General features: G+C 38.1%; 1 protein-coding gene across 4 annotated transcripts in view; it reads left to right on the top strand.

The window, feature by feature from the left end:
- sox6 (SRY-box 6) overlaps window positions 1-12,328 on the top strand; it is a 138,854-nt gene that overhangs the window by 36,143 nt on the left and 90,383 nt on the right. For all 4 annotated transcript variants that reach the window (XM_023332188.1, XM_023332190.1, XM_023332189.1 and 1 more), the window contains one exon: window positions 10,695-10,932. In XM_023332188.1, coding sequence (XP_023187956.1) covers window positions 10,695-10,932 — 238 coding nt within the window. The remainder of the gene's footprint in view (window positions 1-10,694; window positions 10,933-12,328) is intronic.

Genomic DNA, 12,328 nt, shown 5'->3' with positions numbered 1-12,328 from the left:
CTTCCCTGAAAACCTGGCTTGCAAGCAAATAAGACAATATATATATATATATATATATATATATATATATATATATATATATATATATATATATATATATATATATATATATATATATATATTTTCTGTCTAAAGACAGCAAATCTAGCTGGCCAAATCTAGCTTTCTAAAGACTTTGGATTTATTACTTGCTCCTCGACAGTTCCAAAAAAAGATACATTTTACACAAAAAGTAACGCTTTGGGGATTTCTTTGGCTAAGATTCACATAGAACTATGTCTTGTATTTTTAATTTATGCTTTAGTCACGTGGCTGCCATTTATAGTTGATATGCCTGGCTAATACTTGAGAAGAAGATTTACAAATTGCATAGAAGCTGCACAACAGAGTTCACAGCGCGTAATCATGCAAACAAATAAATAAATGTCTGCTTTAAATCTCATAATGAGTTCTCAATGTGAAACCATAAAGTGGATGACTTAATTGATATTTATTTACTCGATTCTTTTTTCTGTCAAAGTTTTCAGTTCTATTTAACAGTAAATGCTGCTTTTGCCAACTTTAAATAACTATATATAAAGATGTATATTTGCACATAGGAACTGACTAATTGCAGATGCACTAAAAGAATATACAAGATCAGAATTAGTCATATCCCTGGCAGGTTTATACAAGCCTTTTTATTTTTGTTTGTTAACTTAAATTTTTCATCACAATTTAATAAACAATCTGTGTAGGAAGCTGAAGACCAGCGTGACAGTAAGGAGGTCTTGTGGCCTCAAAGATCAAGTTCATCACTAAAAGTCATAAAAATACCAGCAGAAACGTTCAAAACGCAGTCCAGGCCTAATAAATTGCTGTAATAACAATAAAGATGTTTCATTTTGTTTTGATGTTTCATTGAAAACACTGCATTTTTAAACATAATGTAAATAAAAACTTCTTTTTATTTTGAGGACAACTTTTTTTGACAATGTTTTATTAACATCTGAGTGATGCCGGTCTTATTTTCCATCTGAAAAAACAAATGTGCTAGGAATATAAATAAATCAGACTTTTCTGTCCAAACTAACTTCTAAATTTCTGCAAAAATCCCTTAGAGTTCTGCAGTAAAACAAGGTAAATTATTTACTAAGTGACCACTGAAACTGTCCTGCCTCTTACTGTAAAAAGTGTGTTGCAAGTGTGGCGACCTTTGTCGAGTCCCATCTATTGTTTGCAGAATGGTTACACACTCCACAGGCTGTGAAATACACATCTGCTACCTTTAGGTCAGTGCAGATAGACAGCCGGGGTTTGTGCTTAGGCATGTGTGTGTGTGTCCGTTGAGTCCTCAGCTACCTTTCTACACAGCTTAGCTGCAGCCTCTATCTTCTTATCAAATATTTGTCTGTCCTTCACTCACTATCTGCTCTCCTTTCTATTTGCTTTGTTTATTGAAACCTATCTCAGGCAGATTAGCAACCTTTTCTGAAAGATTGTTGCATAATATCTATGAAATTAGTGTTTCTGTACGCACATTTTATTTTTTCCCTTGGTGTTCTTTGCATTTTTATTGCCTTCTTGTGATGTGAATTTTTCATATACAAAGTAAATTCCTGTTCTTATTCAAATGACTTTACTTTTATCCCAGGGAGTGAGGCGAAGCGCGCTGCATCACTGCATTGTGCTCAGCTGAGGCTGAGCATAATGACTGTGGTGGCAAGAAACCACAACAGAGCCAGGGCACTACTGCCTGAGAACCAGAGGCCCGTGGCCCGCAGCCAAACACACACAAATCCTGCTGCACACTTGTGGCTTTTTAAGAAAGCAATTTAGTTAATGATTTCATTTTGGAACCCTGTCATGGCGCTTGTGTTGTCTGAGCAAGCCTACAAAAGAACTGCGAAACCAACACAAAGTGGAAGGTATCAGTAAACACACGCTACTGCCTACAACCACAGAAAAAATAACATACAGCTGAGAGTAAAATGGCCTAAAAACACATTAGTAATAGACTCTGTTAGGTACAGTTTTAATGGTGTTTGCTCTGGATGAAGGCAGAAAGGCGTCGAAGCCACTGGTGAGACATTTCGTGTTTCAGTCAGCATTTAATCCAGTACAGTACCCAATTCCTCAGCGTGGAAATGCAGCACATTTTTCTGTTCGACCATGTCTGTCAGCTCTCTGATTATATTAGAGCCATGTTTCACATTCATTTACTTGGGTTTTCTCCGTGCCACACCGTGAATGAAACCATTTCAGCATTGCTAGAACAGCACCATGTACATGTCTTTGTGGTGAAGCAAATTTTTAGGCAATTACCCAGATCAGTGGCCGAAGCTTCTGGGTTTTTTTTTCCCTCCGTCATATCTACCCTTTTCTTTTTCCTGTTGAGAGTTTTTCCTCTGAATCTCTCTCTCTTTCTGTTTTGGCTGTCAATCACACGTTGTAGGTTTTAACCACCTCCAAACAGAGCCAGGCACCAGCCATTCATTTGGCTTCATCCTATCCAACCTGTCAGAATGACACACACTGTTGACCATGCTTTCTATTCAGCCCCAGCAAATTAATTGGTTTCAGCAGTTTAAATCAGCAATCAATGTCAGTTTTCCCAACATAATAAGCCTTAATCATAAATCTTTGAGGTGTGGCTTGCCTGACCCCTATTCATCATGGCACAGCTACAGTAGATGGCCTCATCTGGGTGGAGCAAATGAACTACCCCTGTTTTGATTTTCCAATTGATGTGTCACATGAAAGGTGGTTACTCAGCCCAACTATAACCCAGTTCTTCTAATATCCAGAGACCTTCAGACAAAGAAGGGGAATAAAAAGGCTTGTATAAAAGGTACAGTCCTTGCTGAAGTGTGCAGACTCTCCTCAAATCCCTATATTTTGTCAAGTTAAAACAATACCTCTACAGACAGTGACAGGCAGAAAATAATTGTAGAGTGGAATAAAACTCAGACACAGCGTCCAAAATGTTCCAAGTAAAAAATATTAAAGCGTGATTTACCTTTGTCATCATCCACCTTCTTTAATTTGATACAGCTAAAAAAAATTAATGCAACCAATTGCATAAAATAATAATAAAAAAACACTCTCTGTATAAAGCAGTTGTTTTGCAAAAGCCTCAGAGATTTGTCAGAGAACATTAAATCCATACAGCTTCAGGATAAGGCTGTGTTTTAAGTCAAGGTTAGGTTTTAAAAAATATCCCAACTTTGGACATTTCATATAACACTGCTCTATTATCTGAAATTGACCTACCAAGGAAGCATTGTCTTCATAAATTATTATGAAAAGAATGTTAATCAGAGAAGCAGTTTAGAGGTTCATAGTAACTTGGCAGAACTACAGAGATCCACTGCTTAGTGGGGACAACACAAATATTTTGACAACAAAAATATTTGTTTCAGCCTTTATGAAATAATTACGAGAAGAAAGACTGTTGTAGAAATAAAGCTAAATAAGCTAATAATAAGTTAAATTAAGCCTATTAAAGGGATGTAAGAAACATGCAGGAATGTGGTCTGCTCACAGATCGCAGTTGAATATTTTGGATTAACACTGCCTGAACACAAGATTTTCTCAGCAAAACAAAACTGTAGCATTGTTGAACCTGAACTATTTTGTAAATGGGCAAACATTTAAATCTCCAGATGTGATAAAATGATGGTGAAAAATTGTTCCACTAAGTATTAATTTGGTGGATTAAAAACACAACTTTTTATGATTTTATTGGTTGTATTTTGCGATGATGCATTACTTTGTATTATGTCTGTAAAATCTAAATACATGTTAAGTTTCTGACTTTAATGTGACAAATGTGAAAAAGTAAAAAAGGGTGTGAAAAGGCCAGTTCTCTTCTGTGCGACTGTAAAACTACACTAATAAATGTCAGTTTTTTTAGCGAACACAATTTCAGCCAAAGCAAAATAAGGTTTACATTTTCAGCCTATAATCTAAATCAGTATGAGATTATGAGTAACACGAAAGGCAATGTCTTTATTTCTAACAATAAAAAAGGCAGAAAGACAACAGAAAATAAACTTTTTTAATTGGAATTGTGAAGCATACAACATTTGGAAAAACCGCATCCTGCCACTTGTGTGTGAGCCTTTCCATTATTTCTTTGGCAGCTGTGCCAGATATTACTCCACATTTTAAGTGCATTCTTTACTGCACTGAGAAACTTGCAAATGCCAGAATGGGCCTCATCTAAATGGAGCTTTGTTTAAGATTTTTACAGAAATGGCGCCCTGCTCTATATGTCATCTGTCACTGTTTCTTTTTCTTTCCTTAAACAATTCTCAATTGTTTCCATCAAAATAGTTCAGGTTGCATGAACAGAAGATTTCTTTATTATTGAGTTCCTGCCAAATACCAGTCTCTGTTTTCCTTCTGCCGCTCACAAAGGGCTCATAACTTACTGTCAACCACGAGGGAAACCGCAAAGCTCCACTGTTGCTCATCAAATTCAGTTATGTTACTTGATGGCTTGTCTCTCTGTAAGATTTGCTCAAGTGCTGCAGTAGCAGTACAAAAAACTTTGATAGTAAACAGGCCCAAAGAGAGGAGAAAAGAACACAATACTTTGTGAGCATATTGTATTCATTTCACCTTAATGCATCCTCCTCCAGCTAGTCATCTGTGCTGAGAAAAGGCCATTAACAATTTTTTTTTTTTTTTTTTTTGCATTCCCATTTTTCATGTCCGAGAGCATACGCATGAGTAAACTTGTGTGTGTCCTGCAGAACTGAGAGGCTGTTATGCCATCAAGGTCTGAGCTTGTATTCTGGGATCAGAAAAAAATTGCCGATGGCACGGGGGACTGAAAGAGGAGGAGAAGGAGGCGGAGGGATTGAGCCTGTGAGTGCTCATCGACCCTTCCCGATTAGACAGACAGAGACTTTTAAGCACTCTCACACCTGCATCACTCTTTGCCTTGGGGGGGGGCAAGGATACCAACCACGCTGTCACGGCAGCTGCGCGAGTGTTTAAAGTGAGCTGTAAGGAAGCTCCTCTAGCAACATATTATTGCAAATAATTTCCCCTGCAAAGTAATTATCAATGCTCTGCTCAATATGTAAAGTGTGCACTTCAGGTGGCTTGCTTAATTTGCTCTGGGTGGCTATCATTTGAGTGTGGATTTTAACTGTGGCAACGGCAGCGGTTTCTAATGGAGAAGGTATCAGGAGAGAATGTGAAGTGAAGATGAAGTGCCACCGTAATTGAGTTGACTTTTTGCAGGGGAAGGTCAACAATAATGGAGCAACAATTTAAACAAATTCATTTAGACAATTCTGCCGTCTCTGTACGGCAGTTGGAGGGGAAAATTAGCAATTTCTGAGCCTAACTTTTAAATCTTTATGTAAGTATTCTGTCTGGCAAAAAAAGAATATATATTTTTTCTTTTCATTCAGCTCGTTTTAAAACGGCAGGCATTATGCAACAAGCAAGTATGTGCAAACATGCACATTTCCATGAATGGAAGACGGTGCACACAACATAGGGCCCACATTAAGGGCTGATTATGTATCCAAGAAACCTGGCTGCTGCACAGCATGGCACAATTACAATGGAGGGTGATAATTTAATTGTGCTAAACGGTGGATTCTGTGTCAGTGCTCCTCCAGCTGGGAGCTGTCAGGTAGTTATATCTCATTATGGCAGGTGAAGAACCCAGAGGAACCCAACCATGACACCTGTTAGAACACGAGGAACCCCTGAAGGGAAACACATAGATGACTTTTTTTTCCCACTTTTTTTTCTCTCTCACGCACACGCCCACATGCATACACACAGAGTCCCAGCACTAGTTTCTGCGTGTAATTTGATTTTACTTGCATGACAGTAAGAATGATTTTAAATCATTATTAGTTTTATTGAAAGTGTTCAGCTTGGTTTATGGAGAGTATGAAAAGGATTCATGTTTCTATAAAAACACTTATGCACATTTTCATAATGTTAAAAAAAAAGATTAACAGAGTAAATAAACAAGAAAATGAACCTTTCTGAATAAGTTTTCTAAACATATTTTTATGGGTTTCTTTCAGATTATGTTAATGGTTTTTTTAAAAGTGTGACAAAAGAATCACACTGTCATCATCTGATGAAAGTTTCACTTAATTTATCTCTGTTTATATGGGCTGCATCCTTCATTTTGTTTTGTTTTGTTTTTTTTTAATCACAACTTTGTCTCCAATTAATTTCAACAATTTGGGATTGGTTGCAAGTTTGTTAAGTGGATCTTAATTTTTATTTTGCCTGAATGCTTGTTCTGCTTTTTGAACTGAATGAACAAAAATTTATAACTTTTAAAACAATTTATCTCTCTCTTCTTTGTGTCCTATTATTAGGGACACGAGTTTATTTGTGTACAATTATACCGTTTATTTCCAGTTATTCACCTTTCCTGTTCAAATTTTCTTTATTTTATATAAATTATTTATATCTATTTATTCTATTCTCTGTTCTATTCTTGCAAACCTTTTTTTCCCAATCAAAGCCCGAAGATCCACGGCAGCACTAAACCAGACCAGTGGGTGGGAAGAGGGGGTAGTAGTGATGGTGGAGGAGGGACGGTGTGGGGTTACTTATCACCATTGTCTATAAAAGGTAAACAGTGTGAAAGAGCAGATACGGCAGGCGAAAGCAGGCCAGACCCTTTTATGATGAAAGAGGAAATGGGATAGCTGGGGACACATGGCCCAGCAGTCACAAGACCCCTGAGATGAGCGGCGCACAGCACCCCTCTAATACTTACCAATTAGGCAGAGGCTGTTTTGCACGATGATGAAACATTATCTCGGGGAACAATTCATGACTCAAAGCATTCCAGGCCACATGAGCCTGTGGCTAGAGAACTTAAGTCCTAATCCTTCAAATGTGCGCAATATTGTCAGCTATATATAGACCATGCTGCTTCTTTATCTGACCCTGTCTCATCGCTGCCACAGGTCTTCAAAGTGACCGAGGCTTTGTCTTTAAGGAAAATCACGCCTATTGCTTAATATAATTTGGATCTAATTTATCAACTGTACACATTTTCGGTTCTGGTGTGTGAAAGTATAATCCTATTTCCTTTATATTTGAATAATTAATGTATATGGGGCTATTTGAAGAATACAGTGCAGTTGTTCAAACAGGGCTGTTTTGCTAATTTTATTTTGCGTGCATGGAAGCCAACAGAGATAATAGACCTGTTCCATCAAAACATACGATCAGTTTCTACATGCTTTACCACATTAAAATGAATTCTACCCTTTTTCTTTTTTCCACCTCATCCAAAGTCTTTGTTGTGTCAGCACCGATCTACTGCACACGTACCCCTTTAGATCTCAGAGCCTTGTGATCCCCACTCTAAAGAAGAGGAGGAAAATACTGTACGCTTGCCCTAAGATATTTTCAGAGAATTATTGCCACTCTTCCCCTTTTCCTCTTCAATAATATGAGGTAGTATTGTATGGGGCTTGTCAGAAGATGGGGGTGGGGCAGAAGGATTTCTCCCCACTCTTTAGCTGCCTGAGCGCAGCCCTCCCAGCGCTGCTAATAAATTATTAACTCCTGCTGACAAATACTGTTATGGAGCCTGCTGCAGATCTGTTGCATTCTTTAACAAGATTGCTGTAGACACATGTTACAGGAGCATGGAGTCTCCACTGCTCCCTCTCTTCTTTGCTCCCTGTCTATCGTCTTCCCTTGCTCACGCCTCAGCAGTTTGACTGATGGCTGGAGACCAAAGTAAAAGTGCCTCAGAGACTGAATATTTTAGTGGTAAAATAATACCACTTGATTTACTGTGTAATACAAAAGCAGTGCTTTGTTTCGCGCTCACACTCCATTGAAGACGAGGTGCTTGTTTCGCTTCAGGCTCAAGCTTTTTGGGTGCATGAATAAAAAATATGCTGGATCCTACGTGATCGGCCCGCTCCCACCACTCACACACGTGAACCCCCATTCCACCTACTGTTAAACACGTGCGCTAAACTTTGCTCTGACTCTTGATTTTCAATTAACAGCACACAGTTTTGAGCTACGATTCGATCAGATATAATTGCAGGAAACAATTTAATGGCTGATTAAAATTGAAGGCTAAGTTCCACTAAAAATACAGCCAACGACACATCTGAGCGCGGAGGCTGAAAGACGGGAGACAGAGACGAGCTCAGGTCTGCTAATCAAAAAGGTTGGCTCCAAACACAATTTCTTTGGGAACTTCAGATATTCCTGTTCCATTATGAAATATTTGTATTGCTCTGCTTCTAGTTTCTTGTTTTGCTATTCAGTCCATTATATGTTTTTAGCCCATTGGCATGCCAACAAATTGTGATAGTAATTCCTCTTAATGTGGGCATAGATAAAAGATCTCATGTGTCAGTGAGTAAGACCAAGAACCATCAGACCTTAAGTCCTTATTAGTAAAATATCTGTTCTTACATAGAGCATATCTTTGCTTGTCTTGTAATGCTTGGCTTTCAAGAGAGTGCAAGGACACCACAGCACCATGCTCTGCTTCAGCCTTGAGTGTCCCCTCTACACCCCCCTCCCTATGCTCTACTAGTAAGTTAAGAGTGGAAGTAAAGTGCTGTCACACTGACCCCTGTGGATAGAGCAGGAGAACAGGGCAGATGGTGATCAGTGATGAAGTTTATCATGAGAAATACTTGGTTTTATGACTAGTAGGGTATTGCAAATATGCCAGTTCCCCTTGAGCTTTTTTACATCCTGTCATGTAGTAATCTCTAACATCGATGAGTTTAATCGCCATGTTTTTATGATAGTCCAACAGAATGTAACATATGATTGTGTAGCTGCAGAGCATGTTTTCTGCTGGCCATATAGAGATTTGGGGGAAATGTGTGAGTAGGTGCTCTGGTCTGATAAGACTGACAATATTTTTTTCACAAATGCAAATTGCTAAGTGTGATGGAAAACTAAGACCATTCCCACTATAAGAAATGGTGGTGGCAGCATCATGCTTTGGGAGCAGGAAAACTTACAGGGGTAGTTTAAAAAGAGACAAAGCTAGATACAGGGTTATTGTTGAAGAAAATTTGTTCGAGAATATTTTTGTGGTAAAATAATACCACTAAAAAAATACTTGTTCACCTTTCAGCAGAACAACCTAAAATATATGTCCAGAGCTACAATGGAAAAGTTTAAAGCAAAGCAAAATCAGTGGGAATACTTAGGTTCACTCTTCATTCAGTCTGACTGCTCTTAAGCTTTTTTGTGAAAGAAATGGGTAGAAATTCAGGTTACTTAAGGGTAGAGTTATACCCTAAAACCGTATCGCTGTCACTGCAAGAGAAGTTGATTCTGGAAATAATTGACTCAGGGGGCAGAATACATTTGCACACAACACCTTTTAGATTTTCATAAGTAATTCATTTATTGTCATTCATTATTTTGTCATACTTGTGCACAATTCTGTGTTTGTCAATCACAGGAGGCTTCATAGATGTAATGTGACAAAATGTAAAGTATTTCAAGAATCTTTGAAAAATACCATTAAAACAAAGACCTGTGAATCCATACCACTAAATCTATATTCCACTTCCTATGTCACTCAAATATTAAAATACCTGTCTGCTTAACATTGCAATATTGAGTTTTGAATAGTTTATATTAGTCTATATATCCTGCAACTGAAAATACATAAATTAATAATTAAATAAAACAAGCAAAACTGGAGAATTATATTATTAAAAACTAAATATTATCCATCTTCCTTTCTGCACTTTATAACACAGGAAGGCCACATTATTCCCTTTTTAATTGATTGTCAAATGCATAATTAGATTTTCTTGCACAGTGTTTAATCTCATTCATTGTAACATACAGCATGAGTGTGACCTCATTAATTGTGAAAAAAAAATGGAACTGGTTGTGTGAATAGTAAAAACACTCAAACAGAAAAAAGGCTGGGTTGTAAAAAGCCGACATAAATTAAAATTAAAATTTGTTTTCTTTCCACCTGATTTGTCAAGTATGTCTTTCACTGTGATATTCATGAAAGCACGCATCGGATTTTTGAATAGTTCCCAGCTTCTGTTTTATTAAGGGTACTTTCATTCTAAATAAAATTGGCTGTTTGGGTTGTCTGATTGCTTCAAAGTAAAATCACCTCAAACAAGGAAAATTAAAGATGTTTGAAGGACAAAACCAAGTGGAAGATTAGTCAGACAGTGCATGAAAAAGAAAGGTAAGAAAATAAATCGTTCCTTTAAAAATACCTTAGAAAATTTGTTTTAAAAAATCTGATTTTTCACTTCTTATGGGGATGCGGTCCTACTTATTGGCTGACCTTCTGTTAGAGTTTAGGGCAGATCCAAAGCACATGATTCCAAATGAATATCAAGTCATCCATCTGAACTGAACTAGATCAGGGACTCGATGACATTTTATTATTCATTATTTTTTTTATTATTCCTTATTTAATCAGGTAAACCCCATTGAGATCTAGATCTCATTTTCAAGGGGGACCTGAAACAAACTTCACTGCCCGTCGGGGAATCGAACCCCGGTCTCCCGCATGACAGGGAGGGATTCTCAGCACTGTACTAACGAGGAGAACAAATCGAAACAAAAACAAAAAACATGCAGAACAGACCAGCAACACGCATAGGGACGGGTGATATTCGGGAATTGGAGTTTGTGACAGAATTTCAGGTTTTTTTCTCTACTTTTGTTTTGTTGCCCTGCAGCAGAGTCATGTCTTCTAAGCAAGCCACATCACCTTTTGCATCTGTGGTTGACGGTGACGATGCTATGAGTCAGGAGCACTTGTCATGGGAGAAAGATGAAAGCGCAGAGGCCCATGGCACACCTCAGCTGCCCCTGCACAGTTTGCTCCACGGCAAAGCCCCCGATGAAATGCAGCCGCTCAGCAGCGTGCCACCAGAGAGTGACTGGGACAGCCTGGTGTCAGCACAGCAGCGCATGGTAAGACATGCACACAACACACTGCAAAATTTCAATCTATTGCAGTCCTCTGAAAAAAAAAATCTTTCTATGGATAAAATAGCTGGAAAAAAAAGAAACACACTGAGCCATTAGCACCTTGTTTGACATTAGCTGTGATAGTTGGGGGAAAAAAAGAATCACCTTTGCTTCTGTCAATGTTAAAAATGAATAGCAATAAACTGTGTTTGCACTGAAATCCACTGATATGTTGAAGTGTGAAATCACAAAGACATTCCCTTTAGAAATAACAAGAGAAAAATCTCATACCTGAGTGCCTGAAAAGATCCAGTGAATTTTTAGAAGTGAAAAGTAAGTTTTCTATGTATCTCAAAAAGTGTTTCAACTCTTTTTACTTCTAGTTTTGATGCCTTTGTGGTGGGAATTTAAGCATAAAAGGAAAGCCTTGCAAAAGAGAACTAAAGAAAATGCCTACTAGTGAAAACTACTCTGCTTATGCCCTCCCTGAGGTTTCAAATACAAAATGATAAGGCTTTCATTGTTTCTAACTTGCACAAAGAAGCTTTATCCTGCATTTTACCAGCCTTATGGTTCCTTAATGCCATAGAACCTTTAGAGCTGCTGTCTTCAGAAGGGAATATTTGAAAAACACCACACTATGAGTCACTATTTGAGGGTCAAACAGATGATCCAATACTCTTTTCTGAATGTTGGCTTACAGAATGAAGTCAGATAAGGTGTAAAGGTAAACTTTTGTACCCCAATATGCATGCTTGGTTTTTGTTGCTGTTAGAGAAATGTCTTTTCGGAGATCCACAGCAGGAAAACAGCAAGGCCCCGGGGGACCATGTACATTCTAAGTGTAGAGCAATTTTGATGTGAGCAGAGCAAGGAAGAACAGATACACTAGTGGGCTGTAGATGCAGGAGGCAGGTGGTTGTCTGTGACAGTCGGGTCTCTGGTAAAGAGACCCAGAGGGCCTCTGAAGTAACTTTGCATCCGGCTGCTGAGACCCTCCTCAGCATTGCAGCACAACACATACATGAATAGGTCCTGTAGCAGACATAGCTTCATGATGATTGCAAGTGAACAGGACAGGAAGGATAATTAACTCGGGAACAATTTCTATAGCTGTTAATGGTTTAGTTTATATAAAATTCATGTGTCAGAAAATTTCATATAATTCACTGTTACATGCCATAGTTTTTGAATCCTTTGAGTCCCCAGAAAACAGAGTTCAAATTCTCTTCAGATTATTTCATGTTTATGCCAACACAATCCAGGTACATAGCTTCACACAGAGCAATTTCATCGTAATGTCATTAGTCAGTTGATGTTGTATCTGTCAGTGGTAAAACATTTCTCATCTATGGAAGCTCAGCCAACTGCATGATGTGGTCGACTTCACGGCAATCTG

Source organism: Xiphophorus maculatus, chromosome 4, assembly GCF_002775205.1.
Source record: "Xiphophorus maculatus strain JP 163 A chromosome 4, X_maculatus-5.0-male, whole genome shotgun sequence".
Lineage (NCBI taxonomy): Eukaryota > Metazoa > Chordata > Actinopteri > Cyprinodontiformes > Poeciliidae > Xiphophorus > Xiphophorus maculatus.
The sequence above is the reverse complement of the archived record's forward strand: the minus strand, read 5'-3'. Positions and strand labels throughout refer to the sequence as shown.